General features: G+C 39.6%; 1 protein-coding gene across 1 annotated transcript in view; it reads left to right on the top strand.

The window, feature by feature from the left end:
• Positions 1 to 26,903, top strand: part of CACNA1C (calcium voltage-gated channel subunit alpha1 C) — a 489,781-nt gene that overhangs the window by 321,744 nt on the left and 141,134 nt on the right. The window contains exons 8-9 of the mRNA XM_009647934.2: positions 18,025 to 18,128; positions 24,974 to 25,146. Coding sequence (XP_009646229.2) covers positions 18,025 to 18,128; positions 24,974 to 25,146 — 277 coding nt within the window. The remainder of the gene's footprint in view (positions 1 to 18,024; positions 18,129 to 24,973; positions 25,147 to 26,903) is intronic.

Here is a 26,903-nt window from a genome sequence, read left to right as displayed (position 1 = left end):
AAATGGCTTTGGCAGTGTATGCGATTTAGTATTGTGAAACCTATCCACAGGTTATCATAATTTTCTCCAAAGGCACGTGTTATAAAAGACCCTGCCAATCCCCACAGTTTTGGGTCCATGCGTCATTTGCATGACTGGATGTGAATCATTCAGGACTCAGTTATCAGTTATCTAATAACAGGAGCCAAAAGCATATACTCATTGCTAACTGATTTTTCTACCATGACTGCTGCAGATGGTCTGATTTTTTTATGGCATCCCTGCAGCAACCTGGATTTTAGCTGTTGGCTTTTGTTTGGTGTTCAGCCAGCTTTTTTCACTGTTTTCCTGAAAACAGTGACCCGAAATTAATACAGTTTGATGGTCATTATGTTTAGGGACATCCGTACAGTTAGCCCTTTAGATTATGGCTTTGATAGAATCCTTGCTTTGGAAACAAAAGAAGTATTTGTTATTGTCAGTTCCCAGTCATTCCTAGACAAGACTACAAAAGAGAAGTGTTAGCACTGCAGATAAAATTTCAGTAATTAAGGAGGAGATTTAGTTTGTAAAGAAAAAAACCATATCACCTATGTTTAAAGGACATGAAATACCAAATTTGGGTAAGTACCTGAACCCCTGAGATGACAGACATACTCGGTTAAGCTGCTGTAAAGAATCCTGAGTGTAATATTGTCCCATATGACTTTTTGCCTCTTTGTGCTATATTGACAAAGTGGATAGAAGCCAACACTGATCAGTGTTTGCCATATGGTAGAGAAGATATCTGAGATGAGATGGGTATTTCCTTCTGCAGAGAGGTCTGTGCTACTCTGGGGACGGATCGTGATTGGGAAATTACTACAGGGCATGCCTATGTGGAGCATTGTGGCTTGAATATTTGTATGCAGAAATAGTCTCTAAACATTCACACATAATTTCATATGTGGGTATTTCAAACCGTATCTATTGTGGTTTATACAGTAAGTTTTATAGTCCATGCAAAGGGCATTCCAGCTTAAGCTAGCCAGATCAAAAGGAAGAGTATTTCTGGATAGTTAAAAATATAAAAGATGCAACGTTTCAATTTTTGACAGTGAAAGAAGAATTTTAGTAAGTGGGGTAGGATATGTTTGAAGTTCCTGTGACCACTGTTTCTTTAGTGAAGTCTGACTCACATATAACTCTACTCCCTGGCCTTTGCCTTTTCAGCCAAGGAAGAGTGGACTTGTTATAGACAACCCATTGGGGGCTGCATCTTCACAAGAGTGCAGAGATAGGAGGCTATTCTCTTCTCTAGTAGATAAAATTTTGAAAGATCTCCTGGATCCACAGTGAGGTCATGGAAATTAAAATTTGCTTTAGTAGGAAATAAATCTGCACAATTAATTAAATTAGAAAACCAGACTTAAAGATCCCCTCTCCAATTACATCCTGAGATGGAGAATTGGTTGTCCATTTTATGCTGAAAGGAAAGTACAGGTTAAAGAACGGTGTAAGAAAATGTTGTAAGAAATGTTCTAAGAAAACGCAGATCATACAATTTTGCAGCTAAAAATTTCAGGTGATGATTTTCAGAAGTCATTGCTTAAACTTAATGATGTAAGCTAATGGGCCAATATTAAATGTGCCGAGCATTCAAAGTTCAAGCAGACTGTTAGATTCTTAGCTGCTCTGCAATTCAGAGCAGATGCTAAGGTTTGAGTCTGGTCCTGCTGAGGTCAATGGCAAAATTCCAATTAATTTCAAAAGGTCAGGATCTCACCTTCTATTTTGTAAAATCTTGATCATGCTGTTGAGGTTTGCCACATGCAGTCATGTGTACAACATGAGGACTTAGAGATGCCTGATCAGGGCCTTGGTGTCTGTTGTGATAGTCTTCCAAGGACATTTGTGTGAATGTAGGGAGTTTTCTTTGCTCCCTCCTTAAATTTGAAAATAAGAGCCTGACCTAAAACTCAGCAGAACAACAAGTAAAGCTCTGGGCTGAATTACTTAGCTGGAAATGTTTAGCCAATGGAGCGATTCCCTTGGTTTGAACTTTTCTATAAGTGCTTTTCAATTATATCTTCCTATTTTCTGAAAAAAATAGCTTTCTAAAGGTACCTGGATCTCTACATTCCTCTCAGTGGGAATGGATTGAGCTTAGCATGTTTCAGCATGTTGCCCTGAAAAATTTACTAGTAATTTCATGAAACCTGTCTTGTGCCACACTTAGCAAGGTTAAACCTGCATGTTTAAAAGTTAGAAAGCTGTATGACCTTCACAAGCCCTGGACTCCTAATCTAGTTCATAGCTCTTCCAGTTTTACCTTCGGTTTCCTGCTTCCTTCTTCATGCTTCCCCTCATGTCTCCTTCAGCTTTTCACATCTGTAGTGAAGCCTGTCTCCTCTCTCATGGAGTGCTATTTCTCAGCCTGTGGTCCACATCTTCACAAAAAGATAATCAGACACAGGAAAGCAATAAACTTTTATTCCTGAGAAGGACCTGACATCAATAAGATCGATAAACTTTCCAATCTCCTCTCTCATTCAGCAGATAAGACTTGTTGAGTAGATTGGCTTCTTTTGAAATGTGAGAAAAATATATTAGGGAAAAAGGTTTGGCACTGCTATAGTGGCAGGTAAGATAATTACTTATAAGGAGCCAAATTTTTAATGTAAAATAACTATATTGGACAGGATGAAAATCTGTGCAAAACAACCTTGTTGACTCTGCTGAAGAATTGATCTTTGTTGAAGGGAGTGTTAAGTGTTCATAGGAGCACATCTCCTATAATGCCTCAGTCTTGCGGGGTTTACTTTGTCCCAGTGTAACTGCCAGGTGGCTTTGTCTCACATGCCATGAGTTCATAGAATCGTTTGAGTTGACAGGCACTTCTTATGATATATCACATCGTAATTTTTCTGATGCATTGTAGAAACTATTGAGCTTATTATTCTCAAAATTCTTCTCAATGTATGATCAGCCAGCATTAACAGCTAGCTCTCCTGTGCAGGTACCAAGGCCCATTTCTGAAGACCCCTCAGTCTTGGGAACTTCCAGCAGCAGATGCAAATCCAAATGTTGCGAATTGAGTCGTTTGGTATTTTGTAATCATTCTCTGCTGCAGTCCATTATTCCTTATTGTCATGTTGACTAAGGAGGAAAATTAATCCCTGTGCAGTTTGTAACATCCTGTTTAAGTATTTGTAGGCATTTGTTGTCTTCCCTTAATCTTTTACTAATCTGAACCAATTCAGTTCTTTCAACCTTCCTTAATGGGGCTTCTTTTTAATTATTTTTAATCGGTTTGTTACTGTCCTTCAGGGGAAGCTTTGCTTCTGAGTTAAACAGAATTCGGACAGTGCCCTGTCTCTAGAAAGGTTTTCATCTTTCTGTGAAATCTGCTTTCTGTAGCTGGAGCCCTGTGATATTGCATGCAAAACTGCCCACTGCAGCCTCAGTTTTACCTACCTGGTCTTTCCACTCTCCTGCATCTAAGCAATTGTATATATAAATGAAAACAGAGTGTGGAGCAAGTGCAAAACGGCCAGCCATACATTGTTGCATGGGGCTATTCATACTGCTGGGTAGTGGAGAATTTGGCCCTGAGATGTTCTGCACACAGCTTGCCCATTACAGCTTGAATTCGAGGTTCAAGTAGTTCCACTTGATCTGCTTGATGATTATTAATAATGACCAGCCTTGAGCCTGCCATTGTTTTTGGAGTTTTGGCTTTGTCCCATGTCATTTGGACAACGCTTCAGAATACTTGGTTGAGTCTCTGAAAATAACATGCGGTGCCTCCAGGGACAGTTTACCTCAAGGCTCTAGCTGTAAACTAAAGAGTGTGGTATTATTCTAGATGGACTAAAGCCAGGTCTGGATGAAATCCAGGACACTAACCTGTCCCTGGAAGAGATGCTTGAACTGGCACATAATAAGCTGACTCCCTGAAATTTAACTGAACAATCCTTGGTAGGCTTGCCCAGCCCCTGGGCAAGAAAACATTTTAGTAGTCTAAAACAGTGCAGTAGAGCCACCACGATGTAGTGAGATTGAATCAGCGGAAACATTCAGAAGCATCACATCCCTAAGGACAGCATAGAGTAACACATACAGATGCAGTGGGTTAAACAGGAAGATCCTTCTGTCTCTGAATCTGTTGAGATCATATTTCCAAGAGTCACTAAATGAGCTCAAAACTGGAGCTCACAGTCACCCTTACACTTCCCATCATGAAATCAAAACGGAACAAACTGGACAACAGATATAATTTGCTTTGCTGACAGCATTGGCATATCTTGTGAGCTTTTCTCATCCCCCCACAGCCTGTTGCAGCCAGTGAGGAAGACGTTGTGAGGAATACAGAGATATTGCCACAAAGTAGAAGACATTAAATGCAGAGCTGCAACCCCCAATTTTCACCAGCTGTGTTTTTCCTTCTAACCCTTTATTCTTGCAGCACTTAGGCTTGAATTAGTAAGGCTTTCCACACAAGAGAATGATCCGATTCTAAGAATATATCTGTCTACATGTTTCCATGGTGTTTATTCCCCATCCACCCCCACCCCTCCAAGAAAATGTTGGGTTTTTATTGTAGTGGGGTTGAGGTTTTTTAATCATCTTTTTGGCAGGGTTTTGCATGGCTGTGAAAAATTTACGAAGAACAAGAATGCAAGTATGAGCAACCCATCTCTGTGACTGCAGAGGTTATTTCATTTCCATCTGCTGTAACAGTGGTGGGTAAGGGGAGAGGGTCCATAGTTCAGACCGCTGAAGGGCCACAGCATTAATGCACTGACAAGCAGTGACCGCACCTAATTTGCATAAATGCTGACCTAAATCTGTTTTCCTTTTTCTCATGAACAACTGCACATGCAACTGTCACGGCTGCCTGTACCGCTGCCTTGAAAGCAAATAACAGCAGTGACTTGCTGGTTGCCACCTGCCACAAAAACCTGCTGCTAAACATTCGTCCAATCCAAAATAGGCACTTATTGCATGAAATGAAGTTTTCATGGGCCCTTCAGAGCTCAGCTTTGGACCTCTCAGCCCTCTTCCTCTATGTGGAAAGACACTCTCCATTAAAAATAAGTTACTTTGGGTTGGTTATGGGGAGGTGTTAGTGGAGACCCTCTGCCCAGTGCTCCTGCGTGGGAAGGACCTCTTTAATAGCCTTGTCTTTCTGTTGCCCTTTCTCTATTCTTTCTCCTTTTGTTCTTCCTTAAACTTTTTCCTAATTGCTGCTGTCTAATCACCACGGAGACCTTTCTTGTCTTTAATCTTTTATCCCAGAGCTATAAAATTAAGAGCTAAGCTACTGGGACACTTCCATATGACTTAGGATTTTGAGTGCCTCTTTGTGGGTGTGCTGCTTGGGCCCTACTACCAGTTTTTCAAGAACTGATGATCATTGCCTCTGAAACAATCATCTTCAGAGCTTTTAAGTTTGGACCCATAACCACTAAACAGGTTTGCAAATAACAAACTTCGGTTCATTATCTAGACCCTGGGAAAGCAAAAGACTGGGGAATATGCCTAAGGTCAGAACACAAGTGGTGGCTCTAGAACTGACTATTTATAAAATTCATGTTTATTTTGAGTTTAATTTGTTTTAACATCTTGTTCTTAAGACAAAAGGCAATACAACTAATGCCTCACCAATCTCACTGTGAGTAATAACCCTTTCCTGCCTGCAGAAAGAATTGGTCCGCTAATACTGGTTTTATTCATTGATTTCAGTGGGATTTCTGCCTGAGAAGGACTTGAGGACTGGGTGGTCATACCATCATAAACATACAGTTTATGCATGCCCATGGTCTCTATAGCTGTCTCCTCTTAACTCCAGTCCTCTGAACTGCACCCCAACTGAAGGCCTAAAACCAATATTGGGCACATCTCCCTAAAGATGCAAAGTGACCAGAAGTAGAAAATGAAGGGTTTGGGACTCAGTCAGAGAAATATTTACCACAGAACATCCATGGTGTGGATTTTTAAAGCATGTTAGTCCTGGACATTGTGTTGATCTTGCCTACTTGGTGTTGCTCATAAGACTTACAAGAAAAAGAGAAGGGGCAGTCTTGTCTGCCAATAATGCAGTTGCACCTCATTCAGGCTCTTTGATAGCAGTTTCTCCAGTGAATCTCTAGTGCTTATACAATATCTGTGAGTGGCTCCTGTGCTTGTAAGATAAAGGTTTGTTAGCTGTGTGCTGTGAGTTCAAGATATTGTACATTTTATTTGAGACTCTGGGGTGTGAGTTCACAACTGAAAGCGGGATTCATCATCATCTAAAATGTAGAATGGATTTGTAGGAATACCATAGATTGGAAACTGGGATATACTGATCAATTGTGAAAAAAGAAGCAACAGTCATGCCTCCACTTAGTAAAGAAGGTAGTGATTATCTACAGCTTACAGTACTGTTTTTCATTATCTTTATTTTTAAGGACTTAATTGACTGTGTAAATCTAGGAACAGTATGCGCTTGTGTTTTCCTGTGTATGCAGCAATCAGTGCTGTTCTGATATACTTGTGGTAGAATTTGCTATCAGTCTGCACTAAGATAAATAGAAGCAGTTATCAAACAGCAATACAGTAAAACAGGCAGAAAATCCTTTCTGGATAATCAGACGTGCAAATGTAAATACAAAATTAACAGAGACAGAAAGGGAAAGCCCAGAATTCTAAGACGAAACGGAATTTTTAGTTTTGGAAACCCACCATCCAAAGGGGTATTTTCATGCTTGAAAGCAGCACTTTTTTTCTTTTGGAGTCAATTTCCAAAGCCTTTAAAAGATGAAAGGTTTTTAAATAACTGAGCAGCAGTAAGAGATGCAACTGCTGCAGTAGCTGTAATGAAAGAGCTATCAGCCCTGTGGCTAAATAGCCCTTGGGCTTTTGGATGACTTTTTCAAAGATCAACCTTTTCCTTTTAAAGGGAAAAAAAAAGCTATACACACTTACGTGGGAACAAGGCAACTCACATAAAGCTCTGTGACTTATGCCCCTGGAGGCCTGAATTCAAATCCTGATTAAGTCACACAAGTCCAAATAATTTTTGGAGGTCACTATATGGCATTTCTGCAAATTGCAAATTCACCCAACAAGCTAACCCTCTCATGTAATTGGTCACGTGAGAGAATGGAGAGCCTGAACGGGTGTTGTTACCTGTATAGGGACCTGACTTTGGCAGAACTCTGCAGGTGGATCAATGACATGAACCTCCTCTAAGTAGATCTGCTGTTCAGGAACCAAGAAGAGTAGGGTAATAAGAAGGCAAAAGTAATGCCACTACTGATGTTAGCTGTTGAGCAGGGAAGAATTAGGGAAAATGGTTTGTCAGCCATTGATATCAACAAGCAGAATGGATCAAGAGCAAGGGCTGGGCATACTAGGGTCCAGGCTATGTCTGTGGAAAATCCTGGAGACCTGCTCAGCCTGGGCCTAGTGTCTCTAAGAGCTCTGCCTGGGTCAGAGTATGGCCTGTTCTTTCCCAGCTGGTCTGTATGACACGGTCAGCCTCAATGCAGACACAGAGTGACCTGAGCCACCACTGGGGGGGGAACACAAAGAAACTTTTGAGGGAATAATTTAGAGGGAATTATTTACATCCTCAAAGTGCAATAGTTCCATCACACTCTAGAATGTGAGTTGCTTTGTCACTTGGCAATAAATTAATTTCAATATTTCACTTTTGGGTGACATGTTCTATGCTAAATCGAATTGAGATAAATTTCATTATTTTTTTCTCTTTTATGTATTAAACCTGGAGAAGGAGAGTGAGATGGCAAAGCAGGAGGCTTATTTGAGCTCAGAATTTGTCTTTGATGTAAGGAATTCTCAGTGTGTAACTAATGTTTTCAGTGGGAGTTCAGAATCCCTGTATTGTCAAACACCCTGCAGAGGTATATAGGACCCTCCAGATTTCACAGAAAAATAGAGAAATCCCAAAAGAAAGCACAAAGAGTACAGGTGGGATGGGAGGAGGTGTAAATGGCAGCTTCCTGATCGTTTCTGTTTTCCCTCCCATAGTATAGTTGACTACAGGAATTGCCTGGTAGTACTTGCACAAACAAAATTTATTACGCTGAGATTTTGTCAGCACAATCCACTTTTCAGATGTTTGATTTGCCATGGTAATCCATGTCCATTTGGAACATTGCTAGTGCAAATATATGTTGCAATTTTGTGAGAACAAAATCCAGTAACACAGCTGCTTTCTTTAAGTCAACGGGGAGCCTAAACTTTTTCCTCTATTTTGAAATTAAAAGTGTGGCCAGTGGCCTTTGCCCCCAGCTGAAGTTGTGCAGTAAACTTGTGTGAAGGCCATTTGAAATTACAGATTTAATTAAGACAGTAGTAAGCACCCCCCAGTCAATATTGCCCCCCTACCTCTCCAGCCAGCATAAACTCCCGTGCTGTACTAGTACAGGATCAGTAAGCGTTTTCAACAGAAATAGCTTGCAATGGAAAACCAGTTCAGCTCAATCATTGTGTGCCAAAGACATTTTGACCTGCTGGTATTTGAATACAAGTTTTAATTCTCTTCCCGCTCAGACAGAGACCTGATATTTCCCGTAATAGCTCAGTCTGTTAAAGAACAGCTGACTGCAAAAAAAAAAAATGTGCACCCAAACCAAAACCAGCTGCAATATGAATATAGAACTTTACTAAAGAATGAAATAATGTTGTGGATTCCAACGGTTATATACAGGGGGCTAAAAAATACAGTGGAAGGATTCAGTGTCAGCATACGGTATCAGTAATCCGGGGCTAGGTGGTTGAAAGTTGGGGATTTTATATGTGTCTCAGACTTTATGCAGTCTTCCCCAGCTGAGAAAGTGTGCATATCCTTGAAAAGGTGGGACCAGTATTTCATAAGTGATGAAAATATGATTCAGTGCTGTTAATAAAGAAATAAACTTGGCAAATTCTACTGGTAGTGATGCACTTCCCGCATACCGTATGCAGTGAAAAGCAAATATGGTTTGCTTCACATCTTTTATGTGTTCTTCATTGAAGGGTGTTCATATAACAGCAAAATGGCATTCCGCTGTGATTGTATCACTTCAGAGAAGCTCAGACAGCTATTTTACATGTTTTAACTTTGCCATCAAGAAGCTGACATGGTTATAAGGCAGTGGCCTCTAGATCTCAGCTCTAGCCATGCACTTGCACAGGTTGCAGCAGCCTGATAGGGCTATTCTGCAGGACTCCTGCATTTACACAGTCTCCCCAAGAAGTTCGAGGCAGTCAAGGTGTATCTTTTGCAGGAGTGTGTGCTTTCATGACTGTGAGGTTGAGCTGAACACTGCTTTCACTTGTCTTCTCTATGGTTTTGCGTGGGAAGCTTGGTCAGTTCTGAAGACTTCACCCTCTTGTCAGGGAGATCAGGCAGCATAGCAATGAACTATAGCTATACCCCAAGTTTTCCTAAAATGAACCAGGAGTTACAGTTCACTTGGATCAGAGTAGGTGTACTTGAGTGAGGGCATCTACAGCAGGCTCAGCACAGTCTGTGTTAGGAGGAACGAAGAAACAAACTCTGCAGACTCCATATTCTCAGATCTGTCTGCCCCCTTCACCTTCTCTCTTCTGGACTCATCTTCCATTGCTGCAGTTTCTTTGCTTCTTTCTCAAGGGTTCTCTGTGGAGAATGAATCTCTTCCCTTCATGTTTCTGTTGTCCTCACAGAGGCAGTCCTTTCTCAGTTAATGGCTTCATTTAGCTCCTACAGAGAGTTCTGTACAAATTGCCAATATTTCTAGCTCAGAGTGGAATTTTAATTTGCTCTTTCCATCACTACCAAGCACACAGAAGAATTGGGGAACCAAGGTACACCTAAGGATCTTATTACTGTTCCCACTGCCCACGTATGATTAAACTTGCCTGTGTTACTTGCTTTTATCCTACAGTGACCATATAGCAGAATCTGGAGCATTCTCTGCCCTGGTTCATGATCCCTGTGCATTTGCCTTCATCCAGCTCTGTCTTGCTTTTCTCCTGAAGACACTCTGAAAAAAGGTTATAGATGTATATATAATTTGTAAAATTCTGTAATTGAGGTAACACAGTAAGAAGAGCCTTAAAATAAGTGCATGGAGAGAACAATTGAGCTTGAAATTCTCCATCTCCTTCAGTACTTCAAAATAAAAGAAATGTGATTGTCAAAACAAGTAATTTTTGTTAGGAGCAACTGATCAAATGCTGCCCCTTCCTTTGAGTGTCATCAGTTCAGACTGAAGCTGGGTTGAACTCTCCAGTCTCTCCTTTGCATCCATCTGATAGTGCCAGCTACAGAATGCATAATATTTCAGAACAGTGGTATGGAGCAACTGTGGCTTGGAGTCCCTTTAAGACTATTAGGATGTTGATGCTTAGAAAGAAATTCTACCCAGCATAAGAGCAAAGGCATCTGGTGTCTTTGCTTATATTTTAAGCCATTCAGAAGCAAATTTATTCCATTGTTGCTAAGTCCGTAAGTATTACTAGACTGGTAAGTCTAGGGGTTTTTTTATTTTATTTTTGCTTATTACAAGGTTTGGAGTTTTGTGGTTTTTTTACCCCCATCTCTGTCCTTTTGCCTTGAGTCAGCTCTGAGACCTTAAATTCCCACTCCTTACCACCTGTCTTAAATACTCAGGAAGGCTGAAAGAGTATTTCAGGTTAACAAGATAAATGATAATACTTCTTATGATGCACTAGAATGTCTAGACTGAAATGCTTAAATCTTTTCATAATTTTTTAGTCAGTATGTACATTAAACTTTCAATTTTACCCAGGGAATTTCAGAAAATGAGCTCCTTATCATATATTTCTCCTGTTCCTGTGCCCCATCCCATTCAAGCAAAGCGCTTATGCGTATCAGTTCATTTCTGCTAGTAACAATAATATTGACCATTGACTTCAATGGAATTACTCATACACCTTAAATTAGGCACATACACAACTGTTGGATCAAAAACCAACCAAGCAAAGACAACTAATTAGATTTTAAATATTGAAGAATCTGCAAGGTGGAATCTTCATCCTTAGGACAATAATGTACTAAGTCTAAATCCAGCTTTAAGGATATATGATGGGTAATAGGAAATAGGAACCTTTTCTTGCTCCTAACTTCAGTTAGATGGATACATGCCGTATATAGACTTACTTGAGATGTATGTGGAGACCAGCCAGGAATTTCTCAAGTAAAATTGTGCTCTTTTCATTATTTACTGACATTACATGCAGCAGCCTCACACCATCCAGGCTCCAAACAAATCAGCAGATTCAAGACATGTAGGGTTTCAGTGCTAAAGAAGCAATCCCATAATTTGCCCCATGGGTTGGAAAAAGTGCTTATGGAGCCTAACATACGTAGAAAGTAAATTTTAGTAGCCTGTCCCTTTTTAATGTACCTTTAGTTCTGTGTTAACCTTATTGAAATCTTTCTGGGGCTTTTAAGCATTTATAGTTTTGTGAAAAAGTTAGAAATTGTGAATCACAATGAGTAATTTCCTTGTTAGAAGCAATATTCAGAGCAGTGGGGATTACAATAAGTTGCAAAATGCATAATTAATATATTTATCACAAGTATTACATTAAAAAAACAGTATAGCATAAGCAGTGTACTGTTTAGAGATCAGAGAAAAATACATGCAGGATTTGTTACCAGAGTTAATCAACATTACTAAATTTTTGCACATTTAGAGGTTGCTTTATTTGTGTCACAGTCTCAATAGTCACAGTCCAATTACCTACCTATGGGTTGTTTAACAGCGTGATCACTAAAGAGACAGTTGTCAGATATCTTAGGTCTCTAAGGAGGAGTTCAGAGAAAGAAAGAAAGGAGTCAAATCTTCACAAGTTCTCTGCCTGCTCTGACTACTAGCAAGAGCTTTCAAGGCAAAGACTGCAAGTACTGCAGAGCCAAGGTGTTCTTAAGCCCAGATTAGCTCTGCAGTTGAGAACTTAACCAGAAGAGAATGATTCGTTGAACAAATAGTTTCTTTTCTGTTTGCAGAGCAGCCTCAAAAATCATGCTGTTGTCAATTATGGTTGTTAGTTGGATATTCTTAGGAAATGCCAGCAATACCCTTTTTCTTATTTGGGATGAATATTTTGTTCCTCAGATATTTCTGCTGATATAATATATCTAGCATGAGGAAAGGTAGAAAAATGCATCTTTCAAAGTTTTGCTTCTTCACTGGACAAATTTATCGAGACACTTTCTGGGAAATTCACCCCACCTTAGTTACTTCTAAAGGGTTACATTTGTTTTGAGAGACCTTTTATGTTCCCTGACTGTATGAATGCAAAGCATTTTAGTCAGTTTGTGAAGTTTCAGAAACAAAGCAAAGCTTTAACTATCATGAAAGCAGCATGAAGATATAACGAAAGCCAAAGAAATAATAAGAGAGTAGGAGTACTTTCCTTTCTAGGCCACATGGCCCTTGCCTGAGATTTAGGATTTACTGACTGTCTATAATGTAAATTTTTATTTTTCAATTTAATATCATCAACACAGCCATAGCTCTGAACGGTGAAGTTCCATCCTCTGTTTATTTTAATTGGGTTTGTACTGAGTTCTGACTAAAAAATTTGGGGCAAAACATTTTTCCCTCACAGTGCAAAACAGTGCATCATCCTATAAAAAAAGTTTCTAGTGTTTAAGCAGAGCTTAAAGTTGTAGTTCCATGATCATATGTGTGAAAGAAATGTGTTCACCCAAATATTCATGGGAATGGAAAGAAAGAGGAAGTGGAAAAGGAAAATTTATGTTTTAATCCAAACCTCTTTACTTTGTAATTGATCAATGGTAAATATCTAAATCTCACATTAGTATATGCATGGCCCTTTATGTATCACCTGAGCCATGCCTGCCAGTAGACTACCATTTGATCTTTGATCTAAGCTTAGGAAATCACTTCTACACATTCTTAATGTTATGAAGGTGCTTAAGACCTTTTCCTGGAAAAAAAAAAATGGTTTTCAAAATGAAGGCTTCAAGCAGGAAGATATATTCAGTTATAATTGTTACCTCTTCTTTCTGCTGTCTTGTGCTCCCAAATATTCCCCAATTTTATGTCATTACAAGAAAGATCTGTTTTCAACTAGAGATCATGCTACTGGACACAACCATTACGTTTGGCTAGATCATTTCCTGAGGCAGTGAATTCCACAGATAAGCTGCACAAAATGGAATTTCTACGCAAAATTTCCAAATTTACTGCCCTTTAATTGTATTGAGTACTTTGCTCCTGTTGATTAATATTACTCTGTGAAAGGTTATACACTTCATTATAGAATACTTGAAGCACTTGACTTGTATTTTAAAAAGGCTATCATAACATTCTATAGTCATTAGAAATCAATTAGCAATTTATTCAAGTAATAGAAGCCTAGCCCTGCTGTCCTACCTAACTTACTTTCCATTAAGCTGCAGCTCTCCAGTATTGTGCGCTGAACATGACAGAGTTCATTTTTTCCTTCGGTTTGCTGCTTTCCAGTGACAGCTGCCCTTCTGTGATCGATTAAACTTTTCCTGTAACTTTCAGTTATTTTTGAAAGACGTTTGGCACCAAATGTCAGGGTGGGGGGGTGTGAATTGTAAAGTCAGCAGAATTTAGTGAATTGTGTCTATCCCTTCCATTAAGTGACTGAAAGACCTCCGCTATGTGCTTGGTGATGCTCAACCATTATGTTAATAGGTAATATACCGCTAGCATTGTCTTTGAACTGTGATGCCTGTGGAATGAATGAGATACTTTCAAAATGTGCCAGACTCTCATCCCTGGGGAAAAAAAAAATAAAAAAATCTCTAAACAAGTGAAGCATGCATATCTGCTGTGGCTTTACCAGTATGTCTTCACCTGTGTCTTCTGAAGAACCAGAATGCATAGGCACAAACATCTATATAGAGAGATAAATAGACTTTTATTCCTTGGCCCCTACTGAAACTGCTGGTTGTAATTGTGATCAGCAAACAACAGAACTAAAAATCCTCGTGCTGTTTCTAGGAGATTATCTGTATCAATGGGAGAAAAGCCTTCAACTGGACGTTGAAATGCTGTAGTAATGATAGCAATTAAGGATGCTTAGCAAAGGAAGAGCTCTTCCCCAGTGCACAAGGTCCATCAGAGATCAAATATGCTGAAATACCCTCCTTTCATCATGGTGCTGGGTGGTTTCTTTAACAGTACCCAGTAAGGCAAAGTAGTATCCCACTTTGCAGATTGGAAAGCTGAAGCATAGTGAGCCTAAACGATGTCCCCACTGTGCCAGAGAGAGTATGTAGCAAATCATGAGAAGGAATCTAAGATTCTTATCTCTGAGGTCTCTGAGAGATGATGCATTAATGTTCAGAAATGTACCAGCTTTCTCACTGTTGAGAGTAGTGAGATGTGAGTGTTGAGATGTGAGCTGTGAAAGGTCAGGCAGTTTGACTCAGAAAGCAGAATTATTTCTATAAATGACAATCTACAGATGCCCACCAGTTCTGTGCTTCCAGCTGACCTAACAATTGTCCTGTACATGCTTAAGTTGACATCAGGTTGCAATCACCTTGACTACTGTAAGCTGGAATATTGTAGTTCAGAACTACACTGGCTGATAGTCTTTGTTCAGAACTGTAAATTTAGAAAATGATCCACCTTTTCTGGTGAGATTCATTTGGTTGATAGTCAACACTCAGGGAGAAGAAGTGCACTCACTGACCAAAGAGCTGAACTGTGTAGCAGGAGTTGTACTGGCTGTCCTAGAGAGGCAACCTATAACTGAACCCTTTGCTGTTCACTGTAGACAACAGTGCAAATACACTTTGCAGACCTCGTTTTCTGCACCCAGTAGTGTGCAAATGGTAACGCTCTTTCTGATCTTATCATGACCCTCTTCTCCACTTCAGTAGCATAATCAGGAAAAATCAGCTCTACTGCCTAAGTTATGCTTGCAGTGAAAGCCTCCAGCTGCAGTCAACAGGACGTGTATGCATACACACGTGATTAATAGCTACATATTTGCAGAGTGATGATAGATTTTCAGGAAGCCGTTTTGAACACATGTGCAAGGTTTTTAATGACATGGGAGCATTGTTCTGTTGAGGAACCCTGAATTCTAGGATACTTCCATTTTGGAGGAAGCATTTCTAGATATTTGGAAGGATATAATCGTAGACAAGAATTTAATTTTTCTTAAATGTTGATACATTGCTGTTAGTTTTGAGTAAGTCTCTTACTTTTTTTCCTCCCAACTTCTGCCAAGCAACCTATATCTCTGCATTTCTCCTGCAGACATTTTTCAAGAGCAAATAGTAAGCTCACAATGTGGACTGTCTCCTTATCAAAGGAGTTTTTTAACATAATTTACCAAATGCCTAGTATTATATCAACATATAACATACATTCTTGTCACCTGTAGCTCAGTCCTGCAGTGTATAGAATAATCTCACCTTCTACTAAAGAAAATGAGATGTGAGAGCACCGAACATAGGGAGTCCAGTAAAGAGAGACAGTAAGGACTCAGCTGTCTGCCAAATACTGATGGCTTCTCTACACTCGAGAAGCTATCACTGACTCTGCCTCTCAGCTTCTCTGTTACGTATATGACTGGGCAATAATAAAGGAGATGAAAAGCTGACCTCCTAAATGTTCAGTCTGAGAGGTCCCAAATGCTCCGTTGTACCAGAATGCAGGTCTATTTTTTGGGACTAATTTGTGCTGATGCTAGCTGGTGCAATTGTTATGCAATCGTGCAGGCATTGGGAATAGCCCAAGTACACTATTCTCTAGTTATATACTTTACCAGGCCACGATGGAAGCTTCTTGCCATCTGGAAATTTCTTCATGCCAGAGTAGTACAAAAGGACAGGCACTTGAATTCCGTACCTGGCTATTTAGGATTCAATTTTTCTACAGCTTTGAGAAGTTCTACTTTTCCAGCTGCCTTTCTCAGCTGACAAAAAAAACCCTGTTGATAGATAAGTAAGGTATAGCTGAGGCTATTTTATCATCATCTATCATAATTAGAGGGAAGTTGAGTCATCATTGGGCCTGTGCTGGTAAACACTTCTGGCAGTTTTTCCAAGTCATCTATACTTATTGATTGTGTGGATTGCTTTATATAGATAGTGGCATTCTTTGTAGAAGAGAGGGGATGTTAAGTCTCATTTCTTTACTTAATTCCAGCTTGCATAGTTACGTTTTGCCTTCCTGATTTCTCCACTGTGATTTCAGGTGAATATTTACTTCCATCCTTATATATCATGATGTTTTGTTCTCTTTAAAGCACTGATGTGTTTCACACCAGAGGTGTCTACTTTTGGTCATGTGGAATGAAATGTGGCTTGCAAACATAATGAATAGTTAGTGTTGTTTATAAGTTAACTGAACAATCCTACAAAAGTATTCAAAGGGAAACTGAATAATATGCTTAGGAAATGTTAGAGAGACTCCTGGATTCCTGAAGAGAGGTGTTCAGGCACTCTCTTCTGACTACCAAATGTATTAATCCTGTGACAAAGGATGATGAACTGTTTTCACTGAGGCAGATTTTGAGCTTATTTCTTAATGAGTCTCCTTCAGTTCAGTCACAGCTGAAGGAGCCCTGAGATGGAGTTCTGGATCGGCCCATTGACTGTGGACTATTGCCAGAAAAGGACTTAGTGACTGTACTTTGAAAGAGAAACAGATAATGGACTTCCATCCACAAAGAACTGATTATATTAGTGTTACTCTCCTGCCTTGTCTTACTGAAGGTCTGAAATTCCTTTCCTGAGTTGTTATGAATCTTGAGTGAGATTGCCTTCCCTCAAGTGTGTCTCAGTGCCCATGTATGGAAGAATATTTCTTCTGTGATCTTTACAAATGCTTAGGTTGCAAAGGAGAGAGCGTTTTCCTGGAAGGAGAGGACAACATATGATAAAATTATCAGAAGCATGGAAAACAAAGGAACCTAGGCTGCTTTATACCTTTAGGTGCTTTCAAGTCTGCAATTTACGTTCATAAATCATTTTAGCGCTGCTGAAAATGTTAACCACCATCTGTTTCTTTAATGATGCTATGTCTGGCTCAGGAGATAAGTGTTTATAAAAAGTAAAGAAGGGACTCTGATATTTTTTTATACCAACACGAAAGGGAGTTTCTATTAACATACCTAGCAACTTTCCAAAATTTTGAACTTTGAAAGAGGTTTCAAGATAAAATGGCGTTTATATATGAGATGCTTTTAGAATACATAGAATACCTTATTATGTGCTAGAGTTGCTCTACACATAATACAGGTTCTGGTGCTAAAACAGTAGTCAGTCTGCTTCATTTGCAGACTCTTACTGCAGTGTGAAAGCCAGACCTATACTCATGTCATCCAGCCTACAGTCTCAAAGTCTCTGAGCATTCAATTGTGTAGGAATCACATTTTGAAGGAAAAATTCATCCTTCAAGGAGAGAAAGGAAGTTTGTGAGAAAGCTTTAGAAAACACTTGACCAGGTCAGAACATGGTGAGCCTTGTCAAGGACATTCCTCAAAAGCGTACAGCTACTGCCCTTACTGCAATAAACTGTGAAGATTACCAGAGCGTTGCCAGGGAAAGATCAGTATTTGCCCACAGTTACCACATGCTTCTCTGTAAGGTACAGGTACCTCCACTAAACATGGGAAGTAAACGTGATCTGATGACACAGCCTGGCAATGCTTCGCAAAAACTAGCAATATTTTCACTGGCAGCAAAGAGTCATACGTATGTGCAGTCGGTAGAATAGGAGTTTAGAAGTCATTGGATGGACCCTTGTGGTGCTGTGAGTAAACTCCAGAAAGTGACAGTCCACAACTCTGAGCATCCAAAGAAGTCCTAGTATGGCACATGGTTATATCTCAGCCTGTATTAATCACTGTCTGTAAGGAAACAGCTAGAGGAAAAAAGCAAGCAAAGGAGCGGTCACATCAGAAAGAACATACAGAAACACTTGCTATGATGATGTGTAAACCAACCACAGGCTCTGTTTACAAACCTTTCCATCTGTTCCTTTGCCTAATCATTTCTGCTTTCCCTCTCTGTCTTCTAACTTTCCTTCGTCTTTCCAGATGCAGGACGCTATGGGCTATGAGTTACCATGGGTGTATTTTGTCAGTCTGGTCATCTTTGGATCCTTTTTCGTTCTAAATCTGGTTCTTGGTGTGTTGAGCGGGTAAGCTGACAGTTTTGGTGTCCTTTTTCCAATGCTACAGGGCAAGACTCCATAATAAGGGTTCTTCCCTGTCACCAGGATTCTCTCAGAAGGATTAAAAATCTGAATCCAAGAAAGCTTCACATCAGCTCTCAAATATTTTGACAAAATGTTCAAACATTGCAAATAACAATACAGGTAACAAAGGAGGTGTTATTCTCTGACAAAGAAATTCAACCTCAGGGCATTCAAAATTGCTAATGTTAACCTGTCATAAATTTAAAAAAAACCTGGCTATTGAAAATCTTACTGCTGGTGACTTGGGATCTCTTTGGCTGGAGCCTTGCAGCGCTCAGAATCTGAGCTTGTCTCACTAATTATCATTCCACTCTTCCAGGTCAATGATGCCATAGGAAGGGACTGGCCCTGGATCTATTTTGTTACACTAATCATCATAGGGTCATTTTTTGTACTTAACTTGGTTCTCGGTGTACTTAGCGGGTAAGCAGTACCAGGAAAATGTTTTATTATTCTTTATTTTTTAAAATTTGTATTTCTATTCCTACTTTATGGTTACCAAAACAACGGGCAGTGGCGGGTTGATTTCAGGAACCTTAATAGAAGGCCTAGGCTATTGCTGTGCCAATAGCAAAATGTGGCATTCCTAATGGCATGGAAGGAGCCTTTTGACTAAATCAAAGCAATAAAAGGCAACTCTTTACCTGTAAAGTGTTCCTCCAGCTAAAACCTCTACCTGCACTCTGTGGGAAGAGGACAACGCTATGCTCCCCTATGGGCGAAGCGTGTCATTCACCACAGGAGAAGGGGATTATAGTAAAGTCTCTGGAAGTGTCAGTGGGACTGAAGGAGGAATGAGAGCATGAGACAAATCCCTTCACATCTGTGGAATGAGTTTCCTGCCAAATTATGTCTTCTCATATGAGAAATTTCCACATGTTTAGTATCTCTAAAGCACAGCCTAATGGGAGGCTATTTTCCCTGGAGAGTATCTTGGGCACGTTTCTTCTTCAATAAGCACATCTTCTCTGTTGTGCAGATTACAAGCCTAGCATGATGCAGGGAGAAAAGATCATTTCCCTCTGACCTTTTCTAAGGATGAACAGAGAAGCAGGAGAATTCCTTCTAGTGTTTAAGCATGCCTAGGACATCTAGACATTTAGCTGTATTTCAGTTCTGCAGTATAACCCTCACTGCAAAGCATCAATTTAATAGCTTTGATTAAAATCAATTTATATTGTCCCTAGTAGTTAAAAACTTTACTTCCCCTGGGGAGCCACATAATTAGTGGAACCAAGCCAGCAAATGTTCCTCACAAGATTTTTTTAAAAAAAGATCTCCTAGAATTAAGCTTCCAATTCCAAATTTGGGCATGACTGGGTGCCTACAGCCATTCTATGTACATGGATAAATATGGTATGAGGACTTTTATGCATCCTCTTTTTCTTTGTTTCTAACATCCTGCTTCCTTTAATGAGCTCTAAATGAATTTGTTCAGAGCCTGTACCTGTTGCCTGAGTAGGCAGCCCTGAAGTACCCTGTCTTTTAATTATAAGAGAGGGAAAATAATCTCTGAGCAGGAGAGGGACTTAATGCCTCACAGAAATTATGTCCTCAGTATTTGTGCCAACAAGATAGGAAGAGGCAATAGTAGGACAGGAGAAGAAGATCCACCATTGGCCATCCTGCAAAGAGAGACAGGTAATAGCAGATCTATGGGAGATGTTACTACTATCTTCGTTACTCCATTGAAGGAGACATGCAGCTAAGACAGCTGCTGCAAAGAGGAGGGTTTCCAAGCAGGTACTGGAGAAGGAAAATATCCCCAGTAATGAAGTGTGAGGCAATAGTCTGTGTTTGGATATCTGGAGAGTGATACTCTGGGTACAGTTTTAAAACTTAAGCTCCTCGTTTCTCCAGATGGATACTCTGATCAGCAGGTAAGGAAGGATGTCAGCAGTAGTGGAGGATGATGAAAAGCTGACAGAGGGAAAGTGATCTGTTGCATCAGAGGTGCACTCAAGGACTGTAGAAGATAGTGGTTCAAGGTTATATAGTATCTGATTGGATAAACAGGGCCTGTGAGCCCAGCCCTGAGGAGTGCGTACTATTGAAGCAGTGCTGATTCAGTTTACCCACACTTGGATTTGTGTCGGTACATACTTAAAAATCAAATTTCCTCTCTCTTTCATTTTTCAACTCAAGAAAGTGTTTTGGGGCCTAGATCTTCCACCTCCTGACATACTGCAGCTAGACCACCACAGCTAGTGGTAAAAGAAGGAAACAGTCTGTAAGAGAGAACTAAAATCAGAGATGAAGTTCACCTTGTTTAAGCTGTGAGTCACTCTTTCTGGCTGTGTTCACAGTGTTATGACAGCTGCACTGTTTCTGCAAATTTTTTCTCAACTGGAGAAAAGTAAAAAGAAACTTGAGAATTTGCATCCTTGAAAAAACACAGAAATGATGGGAGAAACATTCCAAATTTCCTTGGGTTAAATAAGCAGTTCTTAAACAGTTAACTTTCTAAAGCAGTTCTAAATTCTGCTGAGTTGCAAAATGTCTTCACTTTGCAGATTCAGCTTTTTTTTGGAGACTTGCTATTGCTATTAGTCTGATCTATGTAGGTGATCCACCTGTCTGTTCTATGCAGATACAAAGCAGCATTCCTGGGCATCTTTTGTACATCCCTTCTGGGCATCTCTGATTTCTTCCCCTTTATTTATTTCAGGAACTTGACCAAGCATGTCATGTAGGTAGACTTCATCAATGACAGATTAGCTTAGTGTTTTTAATCACTTCTGAATACGTAAGTGTAATTAATTGTACTCACAAAGACACTTTGATTGCACCTGCAAAATCAAATCCTGGCTTCTGCTCTGCCTAAAGAGCTCATTTGTAATTTGTTTTTCCTCAGGTATGTCATCCATTCACAGTCCTTCTGGTGAATTTACTAGTCACATGCTAAGCTAAATAGTATGACAGCGTATTCATGTGCAGAGCTATAAGCCTCTTCCTGTCTTGACTGAGTACAATATAAAATTCATGTATTCCAAAGGAAATATACAGTCAGCAGATCACACTGCAGATCTCCTGAAACCCAGACAAAAGGATTCCACATCATTGCTGTGAGCAGTGAAGTCCTTCTTAGAGGTCTCTTGAGATCAGAGGTGTTCCATATTTGTTTTATCTGTTTCAGTCAGTCAGTGAGGAAAAAAACCAGCAATGTGGGTTCAACTTTCAGACCTGCATGCCTAAGCATATAGATTGGCATTTCTTTTATATTTTGCTTAGCAGCAATCCAAATCCCAGGACACAGGCCAAACAAGCAGTTGCCTAGGGCAAATGGAGGGCAGGAGAACAACCTTTTCTTCTACTTTGAGAGCATCATGGAAAACCCAGTTGGCTGCTTTTGATGCTTTTACTGCCAAGACAGGCAAATGGGAGGCTGACTATGGTTGTTGCTCCTCCTGGAGCAGTTTTTTTGACCTCTCGGGACTTTTTCCTAGTCTTCTGTCCCCTCTTCCAACCTTTCCCATTCCTTGGCACACTCATCAAGATGGATGAGGTTTGAAGTGTGTGCTGCACTTCCAATATTATGCAAGAGTTTTGAACTGCTAGAATTCTGCTGTTTTGCTTACTTTTCATCACTCTGCTAAACATGAGAAATCATATTGGGATCAGATATAAACAAAAACTACCTATATTCCATTATCAGGATGGGCACGAGAAATTTTCTTCTGGAACAGCACAGGATACAGAGCTGGGTGTTTATATTTACAATCTTGACCCACTCTAACTTCACACAGAGAAAACATGTCTTCAGAGTACTCTGCTTCTTGGTATTCCCATTGGCAGACATATCTTACAATTTTCTGGGAGAAGCAAGGGAAAGTGTCACAAACTGAATCCTGGTAAAAACAACCAGATTCACCGACTCTTAAACTGATGTCCTCTTGTTCACTGACTACCAAGATTGCCTGGTAGTTATGCAAGCCTTTGCCAACCTTATCCTGAATTGATATTGCAATCTTTTTTAAGAAGGCCACCTCCAAACTCAAGATGGCACTTCCATTAGAAAGTATATTTGGTCCTTGGCCTCCCTGCTGAAACTGCAGACAATGACCATTTATTGCCAACTGAGATGGTGGCAGAGGTAATGTGCACACCTGCCTGCAATAGGAACTGGACTGAGGTCACCAACTATTTCACACAGGATGGTAAATGACCACTGGTAGTAATTCTTGATCAAGAACCACATTTGCCTGAGTACAGCCTGGCATTCCACATGGGAAGTGGTTTGAACTGCATTAGCAATTTCGTGAGCTGCCTTTTCTCAATGGTTTAATGTCAGTAGAGCAGAGATTAGGATAATTCAAATCGGTTGTCTTCTTTGAAGAGTTATCTGAAATGTGGAATATCATATATTGTACAAAGGAAAGGGGCATGCAATTGCAGATAATTTAAACTAGGCAATCACAGTATTTTCAGTTGTGCCATTAAAAAGTTAGGTAAGAAATTCACCTATGCAGACAGTCAGTGTAAAGGCATTGTGCTAAAATCTCACATTGGTTTAGTCAGCTCTCTCCCCAGCCCAGGTCCCATTTAAGACAGGCAATAAGTGGGGACTGAAAAGACTCAAGTATGCATGCGGCTTAGTTGCATCTAACATAAATGAGCCATTTCAGTGCACAGTAGGAATTTCACTTTCTGTAAGCTGGGCTGTTTCATGATGTCTTCCACTTTGGCTTCTAAAAAAACTCCTTGCAAGTTATATCCATGCAAATATAAATAGTTCTCACTTGGATCTGAGGGCTCAGCCCCTTTCAAAGTTTTTCCCATTTGTTCTAGATTGTAAAAAAGCAGTTTAGTAGTCAACTGTTGAAATATTGGTATTTGATTTATCAAACAGGCTTAATAATATATAGCTTCATTCAGTGATTTATTTTTTTTTCTTTGAGAGTTAGTTCATTGATTTGGATAAGGCAGTATGTGAGACTCAAAGGCAAGATGTTGTTGAGGCAGAAAATATAACTAATATTGATTGGATTTTTTTTAAATTCTTTGTACAGTTTTTATTATTGTTGTTTAGGGTTGTTTGGTTTACATTTTAAACAGCAAATTATCACTCCCACATGAGAAAATTTGATTTTTCATTCTTGCCATGCTTGCAATAGCTGTTTCTGCCTTGCGGTTGAGTTTGGTCCCAGGATTGACTGTGATCTACCTTCAGGCCTGAGAAGCAAATTACTCTTTTCTTCATTTCCATCTTCATTATCACAGTCCCATGGGATGGGCTGAACCCTCACCAATGTGACAGGGGTGAAGATCACAAACGCATAGTTTGTCACATACTTTGGCTTGAAATGAAGGCATCATCCTACTTTCATTCCGCTGCAGTGCTGGTTGCATGCACAACCCATAATATTGAGAGCCCGATCCAAAACCTGTGAAGTCAATGGAAATCTTTCAGTGGGTTTTGGACCAGACTGGAAGAAAGTACCTCACCATGACTGTTAGAAATTCACCTCCATCTCAGTTGCTTGAGGACACTTCAGATGGCACTCATTAACATTTTGGGTAGGATTTTCATAATCCTAATATTATCCCACCAAAGTTAGTGGTAGGGTACGTATTTGTTTTTGCAGAAGCCAAACCTAAGACAAATATTATGTGGAGTTTTTTCTTCAAATCCAGTCATTGCTGACAGCCACCAGCAAGGGTAATGGATAATGCATTGGGGAGAAATTTCTAGACAGAAGGGCCATATTATCTGCTCTGTGTGCCTTACGTAGTGATCTGCTTCAGCAGATATAAGACTTAATGCTTAAGTACTCTTGGTCCAGCACTTTTCACAACCATTAAGCTTACTTTTTAAAATACAAGTGTTAAAATCTGGTCTAGAACCACAGGAGTCTCTAAATAGAGGTTGGTCAGCATTTCCAGGAAAAAAATAATGCAGTATAGGTGTCTCCAAAAGAGAGGAAGAAACAGCACCACAACTGAAAAGAAGGCAAAGCAAGCACCCAGGTTCATAACTAAGCAACGTGAAATTCTTGTTCCTATGCCTTCTGGTTTAAGCCTATATTCTCAACAGTGGTCTTCCATAAAACTGTAAAATGTCAACACTAGTTCACTTTCTGGCAGAATGTTAGTTTTGTCTACCCGTAATCTATCATGATTGTCTACCCAGCTTGAGATTTGAAAAATATGTTGCATTGTCAGACAACAGCCCTGAATACTGAAAGTCTTCAGTAAAACATTGAGGTCTGAATTTTCAAATATATTGTCCAGCACTGTGGGTGAAATTGCCCATAATTAAGTGTGTACAGAATTGTGAGTACCATTGATTACACTTACAATTAACCCAATTGTGATTACACATATAATCTTAAGGACAGATTGAATCCTGGCTAAAAATTAGAGCCACCATCTCACTCTCCAGATGTCAGATTATTGTCAAACAGTTCATCATTGAATTAAATTAACCATTATTCATATAGATATTTATGGATAACTGTTGGAGAATATCAAGTGGTAAAGTGTATGGTATTGTACATAAATGTTACATATGCATTTTATTTGAATTGTCAATCAAATGTTGAGAATGAAAGGATTAAAAAAAGGTATTCATCTTTTCCTAAGCATTGGTAAAAATGTGAACACTCCAGCTGTTTTACATGTGTATCTAGCAAGAATAATCCATTCATGTGTCTGTCTTAAAAGAATAGAGAAAGCTGGGTGTGCTACACAGGATGTGGAGACTTTCTAGTGGAAATCAATCTAACCCATTGTTTTTCAATCTCTTCCTTCCCTCTGCCCATGTCCTCTCCCTCCCTCCCTCTTGCTAGGGAGTTTTCCAAAGAAAGAGAGAAGGCTAAGGCTCGGGGCGATTTCCAGAAGTTACGAGAAAAACAACAGCTAGAGGAGGATTTGAAGGGATACTTAGACTGGATAACTCAAGCAGAAGATATTGACCCAGAAAATGAAGACGAAGGCATGGATGAGGAGAAGCCCCGAAACAGTAAGCAATTTTCTTCCCTCTCTCTCTCTCTCTCTCGAGCCCATGCCCACCTGCTCTAGTGCTGAGACTGCTTATAAGGAAGAACAAGTTCTTCCCAAGACTCTCATTATGCTTATACATGATTCCAGTTAAATACCTGTTTCCTAACTGTGGGAGGCAGAAATACATATACAATAACTTATATAGTTCTGCAGATCCTCAGTTTCTTGTCTGTGATACTGACATAAGATCCTGATATTAAACAGGAAATAAAGATCAGTACTTGCTGTTAGAAGTCCACTACTGGGATAAGTTTTAAAATATACATCTGTCTCCTATTAATTTATTTAATTGCCGTTCAGTGTTGCAGGCTGTTGACACATGCTTAACTACTTTGAAAGCAAATGTTTCTAGGCAAAGCAGTGCTACAGTATGTGAGAAGGGCCAAATCAGCCCTGTCGTACATTAAGTGGGCCATCTGTAACTCCACTGAAATCAGAGGAATTGTGTTTGCTTTTGCCAGGCTGGAATTAATCTCTCAGACATTTCTTATGAGGGAATTATCTCTTACTCTTCTGTTCTGGAGTTGAGAAGATGTTTGTGCAAAGTGAGAATTCACCAACTATCTCTTCTTATTAGAAATCCTGAAGAAGGAAGGGCTTGAAGAGAACAATGATTCCCTACATTTCATTGCCTTCATTGAATCTTCTCTTTCCTTATCCTCTTTTACCAATACAGGCTGTATAACTCTTCAGAAACACCTAGCAGTTATCATTGCAGGTCATGCTCCTGGGAAATATCAAGACTTGGAACTTTAGACAGTTGCATAGTTGTTAATGGACACTGGCTCTACTCTTAGCTTTCATTAAGGAAATGTGCATTTTCCTAGTTTGATTTTGGAAGAGAAGACATGAAACATTTCCCTAGAGATCACCCTTCCTATAAAACAAGCAAAATCCCTGGGATGATCCAATCAGAAGCATATTCTAGTAATAGGAAGATTGGACATGGGAAAGTTGTGCCAACAGAGTAAAGCAAGATTTGTATCAGATGCTCATGATCTTCAGGGGAGTGAGCACGACTCTCTGTTTCTGCCAGAACATTTAAGTTATTTTAGGAAAAAAAAAAGTGGGGTCATTAATATCAGGTCATACCCATGCTACTTAGGTATCTGGACTGGAAGGAGTCACTGGGTTGACTTGCTCAGGCTTTCCTCAAATCAGGTTTTTTTATTTTTTTTTGTTGGTGGTTCATAGGGCATATAGCTTACTTTCACAATTTAATCTCAGTAATCACTCAGAAATGAATTTATTATTCATGGCCAAAATGTGCTGCTCTGAAGCATATAATACACAGAAGGGGATGTCTGGTGATCCAAATCAATTTCTCTGTAGACAGAATTTCCTATTAAAAAAAAAACCAAACAAACCCAAACATCACTGCAATGGTCTCTGGTTGGTATACTTCTATGACATCTGAATGGGGAGGCCAAGGACTGTGTTGACACAAAACTCCACTGAAGTCACCAGGAGGCTTTCCCTTGGCTTCAGTGGGACTTGGGTCTTGCTTATCACATTTTCTCTTAGGGACATGCCTGCTAAAGAAAAGTACAGCCATACTGGTAAAGTAGTATGATGAGAACCTGCCTCAGTTACTAGCAGATTCAAAGTTTTTCCTTTTTAATTAATGCAAACATAATGCTGCTTTGGTAAAAGATTTGTGGAATATGTCAGATATAGATTCATTGCATGTGCTGTGCAGTGGTTTCAATCCACATT

Source organism: Egretta garzetta, unplaced genomic scaffold, assembly GCF_000687185.1.
Source record: "Egretta garzetta isolate BGI_Z169 unplaced genomic scaffold, ASM68718v1 scaffold511, whole genome shotgun sequence".
Classification (NCBI taxonomy): domain Eukaryota; kingdom Metazoa; phylum Chordata; class Aves; order Pelecaniformes; family Ardeidae; genus Egretta; species Egretta garzetta.
Note: the sequence above shows the minus strand (reverse complement) of the source record. Positions and strands in the feature narration are given on the sequence as shown.